Source organism: Peromyscus eremicus, chromosome 14, assembly GCF_949786415.1.
Source record: "Peromyscus eremicus chromosome 14, PerEre_H2_v1, whole genome shotgun sequence".
Taxonomy (NCBI): Eukaryota; Metazoa; Chordata; class Mammalia; order Rodentia; family Cricetidae; genus Peromyscus; species Peromyscus eremicus.
In genome coordinates this window covers 58885489-58903087 of record NC_081430.1, presented here as the reverse complement: position 1 = coordinate 58903087, position 17599 = coordinate 58885489, and the positions used below count along the sequence as shown (strand labels likewise).

At 49.1% G+C, this 17599-nt stretch overlaps 1 protein-coding gene across 12 annotated transcripts in view; it reads left to right on the top strand.

Moving 5' to 3' along the window:
- The window catches only part of Mok (MOK protein kinase), a 35743-nt gene extending 18364 nt beyond the window's left edge, over positions 1–17379 (top strand). For 5 of the 12 annotated variants that reach the window (XM_059279044.1, XM_059279045.1, XM_059279041.1 and 2 more), the window contains 8 exons: positions 9770–9848; positions 9961–10009; positions 11221–11399; positions 13161–13262; positions 14268–14441; positions 15056–15170; positions 16773–16970; positions 17054–17379. In XM_059279044.1, coding sequence (XP_059135027.1) covers positions 9770–9848; positions 9961–10009; positions 11221–11399; positions 13161–13262; positions 14268–14441; positions 15056–15170; positions 16773–16970; positions 17054–17134 — 977 coding nt within the window. In that variant the 3' untranslated portion in view covers positions 17135–17379. The remainder of the gene's footprint in view (positions 1–9769; positions 9849–9960; positions 10010–11220; positions 11400–13160; positions 13263–14267; positions 14442–15055; positions 15171–16772; positions 16971–17053) is intronic. The other 7 variants (XM_059279046.1, XM_059279043.1, XM_059279042.1 and 4 more) reach the window with 6 other exon arrangements.
- The last annotated feature ends 220 nt before the right edge of the window (positions 17380–17599 follow it).

Below are 17599 nucleotides of genomic sequence, written 5' to 3'. Positions count from 1 at the left end.
TCCTTCCCTCTGAACAGTAAAGCACTGTTAAGGAAAGCTCCCGTGCCGGAGATGACCTGTCATGGCCTTGGATGCTTACAGAGGGACTTTAGGGTACCAGGAAGCAGAGCTTTGGTCTTCATTGAGCAGATGTCCCTGAGAATCTGACTTCAAGGTTATGTTAGATGTCATGATGAAATGCGACTATGAAAGCAATATAAGAGATAGTCTGTTTTCTAGATCACATGATACCCAGAGGACAAATGAAAAACAGAACTAAGCAAACCAGCCGCTAGGCCTGGTGAAACACACCTGTAATCCAGGCTTCTTGAGAGATGAGGGAAGGAAGATTGCCAAGACCAGCTTTGGCTAAGTCCCAAGACTGTCTCAGAATGTTAAAGAAAAAAGGCCTGAGGATATTAGCTCAATGGTAGAACACTTGCCTAGCATGGGAAAGGCCTTGGGATCAATCCCTAGTACTGGAGGAAAAGAAATAAATACAGAAAGAGAAAGAGAAATGGCAAAGGAAGAGACACTGAACACCGTCTCTGGGATGGCACTCTGGTGAAAACAGCAGAGATGATTTAAACCTTCCCCTCCAACAGCTGAGGCCAGAGTAAAGATTCTGGCAAGTGCTTTGTCACCTGGCGACACCCGCCCTGGTGTTTTACATCTTAAAGATCTGTGTAGGGCTGATGTGGCAGCTCACAGCTGCAGTCCCAGAGTACAGGTGGCTTAGGCAGAACATGGGGATCCAGAGGCCAGCATAGACTACAGAGCAAGTCCTTAGCTGCATAATGAGACCATACCTGAGAAAACAAAACCAAAAGGGAGCCTGCACTGTCACTTCATTTGGTTGTTTATCGACAGTTCTCTGTATCTGTAATCTGTAGGATACATACGTCCCAATGTTAGAAACCCTTTGCTTCCTAGGGTGTGATATAGTTATACTTTATGCTCAAGGGAAGGGGAAATGTCTGTGTTGCTATGTGTTTAGACATTTGAGAAAACTTGGTTTAGAAAATAGTATCTTTGGGCTGGAGAGGTGGCTCAGTGGTTAAGAGCACTGGCTGCCCTTCCAGAGGTCCTGAGTTCAATTTCCAGCAACAACATGGTGGCTCACCACCATCTATAATGAGATCTGGTGCCCCCTCTGGTCTGCAGGCATACATGCAGACAGAACACTATATACATAATAAATAAATACATCTTTAAAAAAAAGAAAGAAAGAAAATAGTATCTTTAATTTCCAGTAGCCAGGGGATTGTGTAATTGCAGAAACTGAAGCATTTCTTTTTATATCTACCTACAGAGACTCTGAAAGACATGCTGTTAGACCAACAGACACTCATTGTTGACAGTTCCCCAAACAGGCCTGACTTGTCTGGCTGCTGTGCAGGGTGCCAGTCACTGAAACTTTTGCAAAAGGCAGTTTATTTTCAAGGTGGCCAAGTATGATGGAGACCCAAGTCCCCAAATCTGTTGATAGGACCTGGGTCTATTTTAGGGACAGAGGTAGGTGGGAGAAAGTGTTGGGGTGGAGCAGTCAGAGGTCTGTGCACAGGTAATCAAATTTCCTGGCTTTTCCTGGGACACAGTTCAGAAGTGAAGGTGTCAGTGTGGTCCGAAGGTAAACTTTTCACCCTCCTAATGTAGCAAGCTGCCCTGGGTACTGGGACAGGCCCAAGGGAAGAGTCAGGGATTTTAACAAAGTGGCCTTCAGGTTCCCAAGAAGGAAAGTATGCAACTGTTATCACCATGATCCACTTGTGGGAGGTGTCACCTACAGCAAAACAGTCGGGGAAACAGTGTTTCATTCACCTGCAGGACTTCCACAATGAGTGGTCTCTGAAGCTATCCAAAAGCAAGTAGCCAGGAAGGAGCCCGAGCCTTAGAAGAAAGGCAGAGTTGAGGGTGTTAAGTGTGCAGGGAAGGACCCAGTGTGTTCACAGGCTGGTCATGCCCAGAGTTGGGAGGATTCAAAGTGCTGCTGGTGGTTACATTCTCTCTCCTTCTCTCCCTCTCTCCCTCTCTCCCTCTCCCTCTCTTCCTCTCCCTCCCCCTCTCTCCCTCTCCCTCTCTCCCTCTCCCTCCCCCTCTCTCCCTCTCCTCCTCCCCTCTCCCCCTCCCCCCTCCCCTCTCCCCCTCCCCTCCCTCTCCCCTCCCTCTCTTCCTCCCCCTCCCCTCCCCCTCCCCTCCCCCTCCCTCTCCCTCTCCATAGTACTAGCTGTCCTGGAATTTACCATGTAGACATGTAGATCAGGCTGGCCTCAAACTCACAGAGATCCACCTGCCTCTACCTCCCAAGTGCTGGGTGTTGGGGATTGAAGGCCTATGTCACCATGCTTGGCCAGTGGTTACATTATTGAGAATGGTTCACAGTCCTTAAAAGTTGTTTCTGAACTTTGAAAGATAGATTGCCGGGCGGTGGTGGCGCATGCCTTTAATCCCAGCACTCGGGAGGCAGAGGCAGGTGGATCTCTGTGAGTTCGAGACCAACCTGGACTACAGAGTGAGTTCCAGGAAAGGCGCAAAGCTACACAGAGAAGCCCTGTCTCGAAAAACCAAAAAAGAAAGATACAGATTTACAGTGATAAGCACTTTTCTGTAAATGCCTAATAGAGGCTTGTGGCCTTTAATGTGAGTGTTGAAGTATCTTTAACAGGCCAAGGGCTCTGTTGTCTGCACTGAATCTAAGTTATTGCCAGCCATACTAGGCATCCTAGATGTTAAAATCTGGATAAAGCAGCTGGCAGTATTTACAATGCATTTACTATTGAAAGACACACCATGATTCCAGAGTTAGTAACACATGGGGGCCGGCGTCTTAAAGTCAACAAACTGTAGGCTGTCACTACAGCTGACTGCCCATGGCTGTTCACACTGCTCAGGTGCTGTTTTTTGTTTGTTTTTGTTTTTTTGTTTTTGTTGTTGTTTTTTTGAGACAGGGTTTCTCTGTGTAACAGCCCTGGCTGTCCTGGAGCTCACTCTGTAGACCAGGCTAGCCTTGAACTCACAGAGTTCCTCCTGCCTTTGCCTCCTGAGTGCTGGGATTAAAGGTGTGCTCCACCACCGCCTGGCTTAAAGTGCTATTCTTTTTTTTTTTTTCCCAGAGCTGAGGACTGAACCCAGGGCCTTGTGCTTGCTAGGCAAGCGCTTAACCACTGAGCTAAATCCCCAACCCCAAGTGCTGTTCTTGATACTTATTGAAATACATTTACCCAACATCCCCCACACCCCTGCCTGCTGTTCATATCCCCACTTTTTTTTTTTTTTCCCCCGAGACAGGGTTTCTCTGTGGTGTTTTGGTGCCTGTTCTGGATCTCGCTTTGTAGACCAGGCTGGCCTTGAACTCACAGAGATCTGCCTGGCTCTGCCTCCCGAGTGCTAGGATTAAAGGTGTGCTCCACCACTGCCCGGCCATATCCCCACTTTTATGATGAAGAAATCAAAGAGCAGAGAAAAAAGCGTCTTGCCCAAGGCTGTCTACCTGGTAAGTGATAGAGCTTGGCCTTGAGCTGAGCCTGGCTCCAGAGAGAAACCACCATTGGTCCTGTTTCTGTCATTTCTACAGATGAGCTAATTGAAGTTTGAAGGATTAGTAATCCAGGTAAAGCTCTTCAGGTAGGACAGAGCTGGCATTGAGACGCAAGTGTGTGAAACCTGTGCTCAGTTCCCTGGCCCAGCTTGGGCTTCCAATTAGTCTCTCCAGATTGTTTGTGCATGCTGATGACAGTGTGGACCTACTGAAAGCTCTGGGTGGCTAAAACTTTTGCTTCAGATAGCAGTCACGTGACTTTAAGGACCGCTTCCTTTGGTCATTAGAGCACTCGGTAGCACTGTCACATACTGAAGAAGAATCACACAGCGAAGGGGAGACCATGCTGGCTTTAGTGGGTTGTCTGCTCACATAGTGTGCAAGGTCTGGGATGGGCAAGAATCCGGGAAGGTGGAGACTCAGCATTGTAGGTGTGGTTTTTGACATCCAAGGCACATATAGTCTGTGCAGAAATAACTAGAAGAGGGTGTAGTAGGCTGTTTTTCCTTTGTCCAGCAGGTGTCAGGGGAGGCAGGGCTGACTGAGAACTGGAGACTCCTAGGCTTTCCTGGCCATGTGGTAGGGTCAGATAGAGGCATGATTCTCTGCCATGGGCTGTTCTAGATGTAGTAACATAGTGGACACAGGGTTGCCCTGTGTGGATGAAGAGAGACAGCCTCTTGGAGAAAGTCTAGTCAGGCCTCTGGGAACCAGAACAAAGGGTGCTGATTGCTGAGGCCACAACTGACTGTGGCTGCAGCCCCCTGCCTGCCTTTGCTCCCAGCCTGTCCCCTTCCTCCTCTGAATGTTTGGTCTTCTAAACCCTGAGACCTCCAGTGACAACAGAGGAAGGGCTGGCTCAGAACGCTTTTTAGAACACACACCTAGTCAGTGTACTGGGTCCCACGCAGGGGGATCTTGTGTACCAACAGGAAGGATGGGAATGTTGCCAGTGCAGCTTCAGCACTTGGCAGGTTTAATTCTACCTTTATTAAGAGGATCTTTCAGTTTTTGTACATATATAAGAGGGAAAACAGATGTAAGCTATGTTTTTAAATACTTTTTTGCACTTTTGAATTCACCGCATGTGTGCAGGTTTCCATGGAGGCCAGAAGAGGGCATCTGATTCCTTGGAGTGGAGCTGGAATTTTAGGCTGTTGTGAGCCACCTGACCTGGGTGCTGGGAACTGAATGTGGGTCCTCAGCAAGAGCAGTATGCAGGCTTAACTGCTGAGCCTTCTCTCCAGCCCTATTGGCTATCTGTGTTACGGTATTCCTAGTACTTTTTTGAATGTCTGACTCAGAATGACTGACATCTGTTTTCTTGACCGTCATTCTCTGCCATTCAGAATATGGGTGAGACAACACATCACTGGAATACTTTTTCTAAAAGGATGACACCATCCTAGTAGGGAGTTTTGTGGTTGGTTTTATTGGCCTATATTAATTATACATAGTGATGGGCTCCATTTACATTTTCACACATGTCTATAGTGTGTTTTGAACTTATTTGCCCTGTCTGCCATTTTTGTCCCTCCTTGGTTCCTGCTGATCCCATTCCTATTCCCAACCAGTCCCTCTTCTAAGCTGGGCGTGGTGGCACACACCTTTAATCCCAGCACTCGGAAGGCAGAGGCAGGTGGATCTCTGAGTTTGAGGCCAGCCTGGTCTACAGAGTGAGTTCCGGGAAAGCCAGGGCTACAGAAAATCCCTGTCTTGAAAAAAGAACAACAACAACAAAACCAAAAACAACTAGCCCCTCTTCCTTCTTGTACTTTCTTACCTTTTTTTTTTTTAATGGAGTTTTTCTGTGTAGCCCTGGCTGACCTGGAACTTGTTTTGTAGACTAAGGTGGTAGTTTCACATCTTTAAAAAATATTTATTTTTATGTGTATGAGTGTTGGCTTGCATGTATGTGTGTGCATCAGGGGTGTGCTTATTTCTTCCTGTGTGAGACCCAGTGAGTTTAGGGCTGGTCATAGGAGCACGGGTGAGAGGTTACCCACAGGAGCATGGGCACGGCACCAGAAGACTCACCACTGAACAAAATGGCTCCATTGAGTGCCCATAGATCCTGAGGGAGGAGAGGGGCCATGAACCCCTCGTCCTTCTAACAGGACGTTAGTGGTGGGACTCTAGTGCAGGTAGTCACATCTGCTGTGAGTCAGTAGAGCAGTGGCCTTGTTGTGTCCAGGAGACAGCGTCCATAGCGCTCTACCCCATCTGGTCTTTCCTTCTTCCCCCTCTCCCTTCCGCAGTGTTCCCTGAACCTTGGGAGTTTGTTTCTTGTGACTGAGTCCAGCAGTTGCCTGTTCTTAGCACATCACCAGTTCTGACTCTGCGGCCCTCCTGTTGGGGAGGAATTGTGGAAAGTGTGCTACAGATAGCCTGTGTTAGGATACAGCATGTGCCTAGAGTCCATGCTCAGCCCTGGACTTTTGATGTCCTCCATAGGCGCCTGTGCCTTACTGTTCGGCTGGAAAATGGAGAGCTCTTAGTGTCCACCTCTGGAGGTTGCCTTGAGCCTTAAAATCACATGTGTGAAGTGTGGAGAGCAGTGTCCCACCCACAAGTGTCTTCAGTGACTAGTGGTCATCCATCAGTGTCACTTTGCAGTTTACAGTGTGTGGTGTAGTTTGTGTGTAAGCAGAGTGTTACAGACTGCAGTGTGGTTCTGCCTTTGATCTTCTTATTCAGTGAGCCAAGCCCTGTTTGAGAGGTGAAGAAATTCAGTGTCTTCAAACAAAACTGAAATATTTCCATTTTCAGTCACCTAAGATGATGCAGCTTCAAAGCACAGAACCAGAAGGGCTGTGTCCTTGAGTTTGCCATGGCTGACAAGGGAGGGCCACCCAGACATTCAGGCTCTGATCAGATCTGGCATCCTAGCTACTGTCATGTCTCCCCTCTGGTCCACAGTTCTCTGACTCTTCTCTCAGAGCCTTTTGTGAGATACCAGGTGCTCCTTGGGTCACGGGGAGGCATGCTTGTATACACACATGCTCTGGACATGACCCTAGGCCTCCAGTATGGAGGACCATTGGCTCTGCTGTGCTGAGCCCAGCATGTAGCCTCCGAACCTGACCAGGCTTTGGCTGGAGGACAGGGGTTTTATGGGAGTGTGTGTGCTGGAGAGCCTGTCACAATGCAGGCCGGTTTTCCTTCAACTGCCCCTGACTTACAGTGAACGCCTATCACTGCTTGCTTAAAATGTTTTACATTACTGAGATTGTATGTGACATTCCACTGAGCCTTCTGAGTGACAGTATTCTGAAAATGTACTTGTAGAAGACTCCACCTATGCAGATGAGGGAAGTAGCCTTTGGGTTTTCCACTGTTCCAGCAGATGGGGTTCTCCAGTTTACTAATGACCCCTTTCTTTTTGTTTGCTTTAGACTGTTTGAAAAGAAACTGGTAGGAAGGAGACATACGCTGGGCCTGAGAGGGCTGGGATCTGTGTGGGATGACTGTGGACAGTGGGTGCTTAGGCCACTCCTTTCCAGGGTGTGGCCTCTCACTGGTGTTGTATTGTTCCTCTGGTGCCTAACTCCCGGGAGGACACCTGCCTAGGGGAGAGAGCTGGCCCCAGTCCCCTGGGCTTGGGTGAAGGGAACTAAGGAATAGCAGAGGGCTGCGTAGCTGACCAGGACTCATGCTGGGCCCAGGGCAGATAAGAAACTAGATTCTTGGACTCCATGCCCGTGCTTGGGACTTCTAGACCTAAGTGTGGGCCTTAGCATCTGCTTTTCTAACACATCACCAGATGGCTGTGGTGCACAGCAGAGACTTCCTAACACATCACCAGATGGCTGTGGTGCACAGCAGAGACTTCCTACCTAACACATCACCAGATGGCTGTGGTGCACAGCAGAGACTTCCTACCTAACACATCACCAGATGGCTGTGGTGCACAGCAGTGACTTCCTAACACATCACCAGATGGCTGTGGTGCACAGCAGAGACTTCCTAACACATCACCAGATGGCTGTGGTGCACAGCAGAGACTTCCTAACACATCACCAGATGGCTGTGGTGCACAGCAGAGACTTCCTAACACATCACCAGATGGCTGTGGTGCACAGCAGAGACTTCCTACCTAACACATCACCAGATGGCTGTGGTGCACAGCAGAGACTTCCTACCTAACACATCACCAGATGGCTGTGGTGCATAGCAGAGACTTCCTAACACATCACCAGATGGCTGTGGTGCACAGCAGAGACTTCCTAACACATCACCAGATGGCTGTGGTGCACAGCAGTGACTTCCTAACACATCACCAGATGGCTGTGATGCACAGCAGAGACTTCCTAACACATCACTAGATGGCTGTGGTGCACAGCAGAGACTTCCTACCTAACACATCACCAGATGGCTGTGGTGCACAGCAGTGACTTCCTAACACATCACCAGATGGCTGTGGTGCACAGCAGTGACTTCCTAACACATCACCAGATGGCTGTGGTGCACAGCAGTGACTTCCTAACACATCACCAGATGGCTGTGGTGCACAGCAGAGACTTCCTAACAGCCCAAGTTCCCAAGTCCAGTTCAGATGATAAAATACCAGCTTCATGCACTCGGGAGGCAGAGGCAAGCAGATTTCTATGAGTTTGAGACCAGCCTGGTCTACAAAGCGAGCTCCAGGGCAGCCAGGGATGTTACACAGAGAAACCTCACCTTGAAAAACCAAAAAATTAAAAAAAAATTAACATCTGCTGAGTGTGGACTAGTGGGATGGCTAACCAGGTAAAAGTGCTTGCTGCCAAGCCTGTTAACCTGCCTGAGCTGGTTTTCAGGTTGTCCTCTGACCTCAACACACACACACACACACACACACACACACACACACACACACACACACACACGATTAAATAAATGTGAATTAAAAAAAATAATTGACCAGATGTAGTAGTGCAGGCCTTTAGTCTAGCACATGGCAAGTAGAGGCCTATGGATCTCTGTGAGTTTGAGGCCAGCCTGGTCTATACAGTGAGTTCTAAGCCAGCTAGGACTATATAGAGAGACCCGGTCTCAAAAATACCTAAAAGTAAATAAATCAATAATACAGATAAAAGATTTGGATACATAATGCAGAACATAACTTCAAAGTGTATCCCCATAAATGGATCAGTATGAAGGCAGGTGTGAAGCAGGAGCTCTGGGGGGCACAGGACAGAGGGACTTGGTGGGGAGGGTCTAATTCAGATGTCCGAACCAATGTGGGAGCCCAGCAATGGCCTAAGGAGAGCCCAACTCCAGCAGGTGTGCAGGAGATGAAAGTTACTTGCTCAGGCTGTCCTGAAACAGGGAATCTTCCTGCCTCGGCCCCCCAGTGCTGGGTTGCACATTTCTGTCATTATACTCGGTCTCTGTTTTCTTTATATAGAACAAAGTTTTTTGACACAGAGTCTGATTCTGTAGTCCAAGCTGGCCTCAAACTTGTGGGGATCCTCCTGCCTCAGCTTCCCAAGTGCTGAAATCAAAGACATAGGCCATTATTACGACTGGCCTTTTTTTTTTTTTTTGTACTGGGGAATGCACCTAGGACCTAGGCAGGTGATGTGCAACTGAGCTATATCCCTGGCTCTGTAGATATTAAGTTACAAAATCCCCCAAGCTTAAGAAAGCTAACAAAAATCTTAATTTTTTTTTTGTTGTTGTTTTTGAGACAGGGTTTCTCTGTATAGCTTTGGAGCCTGTCCTGGAACTCACTCTGTAGACCAGGCTGGCCTCAAACTCACAGAGATCAGCCTGCCTCTGCTTCCCGAGTGCTGGGATTAAAGGTGTGCACCACCACACCTTTCAGAGATCTGAAAACTAAATTATTTTCTGTTGTTGTTGTTTTGAGAGAACTGGCTCCCACAACTTGTCCTCTGACTGACAAACACGCTGTGTTCTACCTGTGCTCTCCCCTAACTAAAGGTTTAAAAGTTAAATGGTGTGTTTATAAGTGTGCTCCATATTTCCTAAAAATGCTTCAGGTTATTTTTCACAGAGAAACCTAAGTTGTAACATACTTTATTTATTTATTTATTTATGAGCCAAGGTCTTATGTAGTTCAGGCTAGCCTCAAACCCATCATATGGTGGAGGATGACCTTGAACTCCTGATCCTCTGGCCTGTCTCCTAAATGCTGGGATTACAGGTGTGTGCTGCTACCCCAGCCCACAGGGTTTATGTTTATTTCATAAAGGGGTATATTGTGTGTGTGGCATCGGTAAACACTGGCCCATTTCCTTGACTGCACAGGAAGAAGACATCCACTATCAGAGAAAAAGATCATGCATTACATGTACCAGTTATGCAAGTCACTGGACCACATGCACAGGTAGCTGGGAGGGGCGGATCCCCCACCAGCGTGCAGGGACACGGCCCTAGGAGACTTTGGATCAGTGAGGTGCAAGTCATTCTCTTCATTCTTTCTTTAATACTCAATGCAGAAACGGGATATTTCACAGAGATGTAAAACCAGAAAATATACTAGTAAAGGTAAAAACTTTTATATAGAAACTTGATATCTAATAAAGGTAGAACATAAAGTTGTGAATGTTTTATTCTTTCTAGATTTATTTTTATTTTTAACTAAGTGTGTATGTGTTTGGCCGGGTGACGGTGGTGGTGGTGGTGGTGGTGGTGGTGGTGGTGGTGGTGGTGGTGCACACCTCTAATCCCAGCACTTGGGAGGCAGAGGCAGGAGGATCTCTGTGAGTTCAAGGCCAGCCTGGTATACAGAGCTAATTCCAGGACAGACAGGACTAAACAGAGACCCTGTCCTCGAAGAAAAAAAAAAAGTGTGTGTGTTTGAGTGTGGGTCTGTACACAAAAGTGTAGGTACCCATGGAAGAGCCAGGATTTGAAAGCTCTAGAGCTGGAATTCTGGATGGTGGTGAGCTGCCGTGTGGTACTGGCAGCTGAACCTGGATCCTCTGCAAGAGCAGTACACACTCTTAACCACAGAGCCATCTCCCCAGACTCAGAATATAAAATTTGATTCACTGGATAAGTCTTCTGTCCCAGATAGCTGGAAATTATGGTTTGGGTTTGAGTTTTGTGGTGCTGGAATAGAACCCAGGGCCTTGTCCATTCTAGACAGACTTTCTGCCCTGGCCTGGGTTAGACGACTTTGTTCTGTCAGTTTGTAAAAGGAGGCTCGCTTTAGCAAATGCTGTCAACATTACAGAATGTCCTCCTGGAAGAATGCAATAGAAGGAAGCACTTTTGCTCAATAGACAGCTACTCCCTGTCTGGAAATGGAAATAGCCATTCTCCATGCTGAATGTCAGCTTGGGAGAGGGAGAGTTTGGGGGTCCTCCAAATTTGAGATTTCTCAGACTTGAGGTCTCTTCTGAAGTCTCCTTGCTACCCAAATTGAAAGTGTCCCACGCATGGTTTCTCTAACTGACTTGCTATCTGAAGAGACCCCTTGACCACATGGCCGCAAGACACCTGTGTGCAGTGAGGCTAGAACTGAACCACCCAGAGGGTAGAAGTGACTGGTGAAGGGACTTGTCTGGATTTGGCACTTTCCAAACACATGGACATTTGTATTCTTCCACTGGAGTCACTTAAAAAGCCTGCACATTATGTTCTGTGAGCTGCTTAGATGCTGGGATTTTCCTGTAGTTTGTATGTTTGGAACGGTTTGTGTGACAGTGGCTATAGATTAAGATAGAGCCAATCCTGCTCTCTCTCCCTTGCAGCAGGATGTCCTGAAACTAGGGGACTTTGGGTCGTGCCGGAGTGTCTATTCCACGCAGCCCTACACAGAGTACATCTCTACCCGGTGGTACCGGGCCCCAGAGTGTCTTCTCACCGATGGGTTCTACACATACAAGATGGACCTGTGGAGCGCTGGCTGTGTGTTCTACGAGATTGCCAGGTAGAGCAGGGCTAGCACCTGAGCCTGATGTACTGCACAGAGTGACGTGGGCAGGTCCCATGGTGAGGCTGGGCAAGGGCACTTGCCGGCTCTTCCTTTAAGTTCCAGGATGCGGTCATTCTGGTTCCGCTTGGTTTCTACTGCACTGGGCTCTCCTTCAGCAGGCGGTTACCTAGGGTTTCATCTCAGTTCTTGCCAAGTACTTGTCCTTACTTGCATGGCCTGGGCAGCAGTACCCGCAGGCCTGGTGGCAGGGTGGGACTGGGGGTGTGGCTTGATCATGCAGTGACCACAGGTAAGATGGGAGAAACAAGGTACCGCTACCTTTATCCTGTGGAGAGGCGAGAGCAAGTGGCCTGCTGCAGGGTGGGCAGGAGGCTCCTTCTGGCACGGTTGGACTTTTCTAGAAAGTCCCAGCTCACTCTTCCTCTGACCTTTGATACCATTCCTGGGAAGAACAGGGGCTGAGACACAGACTGAGGGGTTGTTGCACTCAGAGGTGAGTGCTGTCCCCCTTAATCAGGCCTTGGGAGGAGTGGGTGACAACCTTTACTCATGGTGGGTCTTCATGTGAAGTGTCAGCACAGACAGGGACCCAGGGGTCACCAGTCCCACCTGCTCTTGTGACTGCTGTGGATCATGGTGTGGACATGCACTTCCAGCCTTCTTTGGTACTAGTGTGTGTGTACTAATAATGCCGTTTGGAAAGCCCAGTGGTGACTTTACTGAGGCTGTAAATGTCAACAGACAATTCTTTGTCATGTGCTAAGTTCGGAAGGGTATTACAGGACAGATAATTAAGAGCAGCAACATTACAGCAGCCAGCAACATCTGAGCAAAATTTCAGACAGCCTCAGGTGAGCCATTAGTAAACCTGTCCTGTGCCTCAGAGCTAATTTGTAATCTCTCACAATGTCCCCTTTGGCCATGATGCTAAAGAGTCCTGCTGCCAGAGTTGTAGTTTCAGTTTTTGTTGTGGCATGGAAGGGGATCCTATCCTCAGATCAGAACAGCTCAGAGCTGAAGGCCTCTTGAAACTTATTGCCAACATACTTGACTTCAGCCACCTGCAGGTTCTCAGTCAACTCTGTGGGCTACAGGAGGTTCTCTGTCGTTTATGGCATTTTGCAATAGAGAAATGAGGGTGTTGGACTGAGGGGAGAGATCTGTTGACTGCCTCTTAAGAAATTCCTTAGGGGGCTGGAGAGATTCTCAGTGGTTAAGAGCACTGGCTGCTCTTCCACAGGACCTGGGTCCAATCCCCAGCACCCATATGATGTCTCACACCATCCATAATTCCAGTTCCAGGTGGTCTGATGTCCTCCTCTGGGCACCCTGGGCACCTGGCAGGCACATGTGCACAGACATACTTGCAGGCAAAACACCTGTACACAGAATTTTTAAAAAATTTGGAAATTATAAGTTTAGGCTAGGCAGTGGTAGCACACGCCTTTAATCCCAGCACTTGGGAGCAGAGCCAGGCGGATCTCTGTGAGTTCGAGGCCAGCCTGGGCTACAGAGCAAGTTCCAGGACAGCCAGGACCCAGAGAAACCTTGTTTTGAAAAACAAAAACAAAACAAACAAACAAATTAAGCTTAAAGATGTCTTTCAAAAAAAGAAGGAAGAAAGAAAAAGAAATAATCGAGGCAGTAGGGAAGGCTCTCCCGGCCACAGGCGTGCTGTGTGCTTCAGTACTTGTGTGGGCTGAGCTGGTGGAGGTGGCCTGCCTCACTGCAGCGCCCCTTCTTGTGTCCCTGCAGCCTGCAGCCCCTCTTCCCTGGTGTGAACGAACTGGACCAGATCTCAAAAATCCATGACGTCATTGGCACACCTTGTCAGAAGACCCTCACCAAGTTCAAACAGTAAGTGTGTGTGCCCCGGAGGCTGCTCTTCATCCACTGTTGGGGCCAGCCTTTCTACAGCAGGCCAGGGATGGTGCCTAGAGCTCTCCCATGACCCCAGGACACTTTCTGGGCCACCTACCCATTTGGGCTCCTGCTGTGAGAGAGGAACCAGCCATCTCATTCTTCCTGGAGTCACAAAAAGCTCTCATAGTCTCTCAGGAAGGCCTGGGTTAGGTTTCATCCCCAGAGCATTTATATAGGACTTAGGTCTGCTTGGGTGAGAACTGTTGCTTGTTAGAAAGGCTGTCAGTGATGACTTCCTGGGGCTGCCAGTCAGCAGTAAGAGGGTGCCAGTGATGCCCAGCCCTTGCAGCCCCGTTGGAGTTTTGATTTGATGATAGATGAAGCTGAGGACTGTAGGGAGGGGGGGACTTGCTAGGAGAGATCTCCCAGAAGCCCCATGGTCCAAGGAAGGTCAGTAGAGAAGCCACCCTCTTTGTTTTCTCCTATTCACCTTAATTTTAGTCACACAGGAAGGTGAAGTTTCTGCTTCAACAGGCAAGGGAGTCTTTGTACATTTATAGCACATGCATCCTTGTTTACTAGTTTATTTTTTGGAGTAGTTTTAGTACAGCAAAAGCAAACAGGAAATGCCCGAAATCCATCCCTTGCACAGCCTCCCTGCTAGCTCAGAGCAATGTGTTTTATCCAGTAGTTGTGCCTGCACTGATGGTTGGATTCTCTGAGTTCAGGAGGTGTACGTTCTCTTAGCCCATCACCCTTTTTTAAAGCCCAGGTTGGCCTCAGATTCTTTATGTAGCCGGGGCTGGCCTTGAACACCTGATCCTTTTCCCTCTACGTGGCAGTGCTAGGGTTGCAGCCATGTCCCAGCACACCCAGCCTGACGTGCTTCCTTGGAGGACTGAACTCTCACCTTCAGTGCAGGGCCCTTAGAGGCAGGGGACGACCACCAGTGCTCTAATAATGGCATGATGATTTATTATCATTGGGCTTTCAATACAGGTCGAGAGCTATGAGTTTTGATTTTCCTTTTAAAAAGGGATCAGGAATACCTCTACTGACAACCAATTTGTCCCCGCAATGCCTCTCCCTCCTGCATGCAATGGTGGCCTATGACCCTGATGAACGAATTGCAGCTCACCAGGCCCTTCAGCACCCCTATTTCCAGGTGCAGAGGTAGGATTTCTGGTAGATTGCCTAGTGATGAGGGGGAGTCTTGGTTTATGAGACCCATGGGGAAGGAACTGGCCTGGGAACAGCTCTATCCTGACAGTGGTCAGTGCCCCTTGAGACTGTCTCTGTGATATGTCCTTTCTCTAATGAGGCAGTTAGCAGCTTCCCAGCACAGGAAGGAGGGCTCTGGGGCTGCTTTGGGGTAGATGTCAGAGCCCCAGTAGGTCAGCTCCCTGGAAAAGCCTGGCACACATCCAGGGTGGACAGCATGACTTCACTGATTTTCAAGTGGCATGTATGCCACCTAGCTCTAGACGTCTTTTCTAAGTGCTCAGTGGGAGGAGCTTACCTAGGCCACCTAACTCACAAATCCACACACTCCTCAATTGACTGTTTGGCCCTAGGAAGGCCCTGTATAATACTGCATGCTTAAAAGACAGCCTCTGTTCCCAGCCCAGACAGTATTGGGTTTGTACAGGAAGGGCAGAAAGGCCTCTTGTAGCTCATGTGGAAAGAAGTGTGAATGACCACTCATAATGGCAGATTTGTAGGGGAAGGAAACAGCTAAGCTCTGGAGCCATTATCGTAGGTGGCCACATTCTTTACCTTCCCTGTAGGGCAGCTGAGACACAGACCCTGGCCAAACACAGAAGAGCTTTCTTCCCCAAGTACCCCATGGTGCCAGAGTCATCCAGGAATAACTGGTCATTCTCAAAGGAGGGCAGAAAGCAGGTATGAGCTGAAATCAGTGAGCTGGGTGAAGACTGGAAGCCTTTGCGTAGCTTGTGTCTGAGAAGGCCACCACAAGTTGGGAGGTGGTGACACCTGTTCCAAAGGGCATCGTGTCAGCTGAGAGCTGAACACCATGGTCTCATGTTAGGAATATTCTAATTGCTCTATGGACCATCTACCTAGGCCCTTTCTGCCTCACTAGCTACAGACCCATGGCTAACAGAACATGGGAGTAAGCCTGGAGAGGGGACCCTTCCATGACTATCTGACCCGATGGCCACGTGCAGGTGCCTGTTCTGGACCAAAGCCCTTTGTGGGCACACCTGCTTTTCTCCTGAGAAGCCACAGTAGCCCCTAGCTACAGTTGGTGAGCGCACTATCAAGAGGAGCATCACCCTGGTTAGCGGGGGTGGTTTTGCATTCTTCCTAGTTAGACATGCCAGCTTCATTGTGCAGTCTCCTCGTCTTTTTCACCTATCTGGCTGCATCCTGACATGTGGTGCCCATGTGCTGAGTTCTGCCAACTGTACAGCCTGGGGCTAGTACCCAAACTCTACCTGTGCATTCACTGTTTGGGCCTCTCACCAGTCAGGTGCTCCTCCTACCTTACTGAGTCTCTGTCCGTGGCAGCGGCTGATCACGTGGATCCATTGCAGCCAGTGTCTCCCAGAGCTTTGACTGCTGTGCCCAGTCAGGCCTGTGGACAGCTGTTTCCACATACCGGGAAGCAGGTGTACTTGGGCAGTACCATCTCCTATGTTCCCCCAGACTTTAATTCCCATGGCTCTCCTTCCCAGGGGGCCTGCAGCTCCCTCGGATGCCCAGGCCCACATGGTAACCTCCCGTCCCTCAGCTGTGTCACTGCCTGCCCTCACACTCTTGTCTGCTGGCACGCCTCCATCCCGACTCACCTCCAAAGGGAAACCACATCCAAGGCGGGCACTTGTTTCTGAAGGCTATGCCTGTCTCCTGGCTGTGGCTTGCGAGCCACACCTCAATGAGGTACCTAATGTGGCAGAATCTTACTCCAGGGAGCTGCACACTGACCATCTTTTCCACATTCTCTTCACATGCTAGGCATTCTTTTCAGTACTTAAAAAATGCAAAAACTACTGGGCATGGTGGAACACACCTTCAATCCCAGCACTCAGGCAGAAGTAGGCAGATCTTGGTCTACATGGCAAGTTTCAGGCCACCCAGGGCTACATAGTGAGACCTTATCTCAAAAGCAAGTAAGCAAACAAATGCAGAATCATTCTTACCCTGAAGCTGTACAAAAGCCTACTGGGGTCAGCTAAGCCCAGAGTGATAGCTGTGGTGCTTTAAGCCTGCACTTGCCCATCACCTCCCTGCAGGTTGGCCAGAGCTCAGCCTTAAGGCTGCGTTGAGGGCCAGTGCTTGATAGGAAATGCAGCATACAGGAGGACCCCTGGGAGGCGCTGCCTTTGTTTGTAGGGTTTGGGGAGTCTGCCCCCACACACGGGTGTCTGTTCACCATAGTCTCCATCCTGGCTCTAGCCAAAAAGTTTGATCAGGCAAAAGAGCTTCCTTTGCTTGAGCCGATTCCTGAAGGGGAACTGATCAGTGTTCTGTTTCAAAAAGCAGCCCCCGAGGCAAGAGGAGGGCCATGCCAGAAGACAAGGGCCAGCCAGCTTGATGGAGCTGCCCAAACTGAGACTGTCCGGAGTAACCAGACTGTCGTCATGTTCCAGCCCTGCACTGCGGTCAGTGCTGGGCCCTGGAGCGAACGGAAGAGTCCCTGTGTTGAGACCCTTGAAGTGTGCTGGTGTGAACAAGAAGGTAGTAGTCTCTAGCTTCTCTGTGGGGCTGCTTGAGGGCCTGGCCTTGGCCTCCACTCAGTGTCTGTGGTTCTTCTTTACCAGACAGACACGCAGAAGGCCATCAAACCTCACCTGAAACAGTGTCACCTGCCCACGATCAACAGGAAAGGGGGCGAATACTGAACAGCATGCCACCTGGTCACCCTCTTGGAGAGCAAGGGCAGGCGCCATGGGCAGGCTTAGGCCTCTGCAGCTGAGAATGGATGGGCCAGAGGATGCCCTGTGTGCTGGTGGTCCTCATGATGCTTGGTGGCCCAGGACATGCTGCCTAACAGCCCGTCTGTACCCACGGCCTGAAGCCTCGTGTTTGTAACCCCAAAGCAGCTGTACCAAATGTTCCAGTTTAATATATTTGTAAAACCACCTCATTCAAGGGCTTATTTCATTTTCATAATGTAAGGATTTGAGGTGACTTTTTATATGAATCAAAACAGATTGGGCATAGTAGGTAGCTCATGCCTGTAATTCCAGCACTGGGGAGGTGGAGGACAGGAAGAGCCCCGGCTGGGCTACACAGTGAGTATCCCTGCCTCAAAAAACAAACAAAACCAAATAAAAGATAGAACGAAATCTGTGCTGAGTGACTTA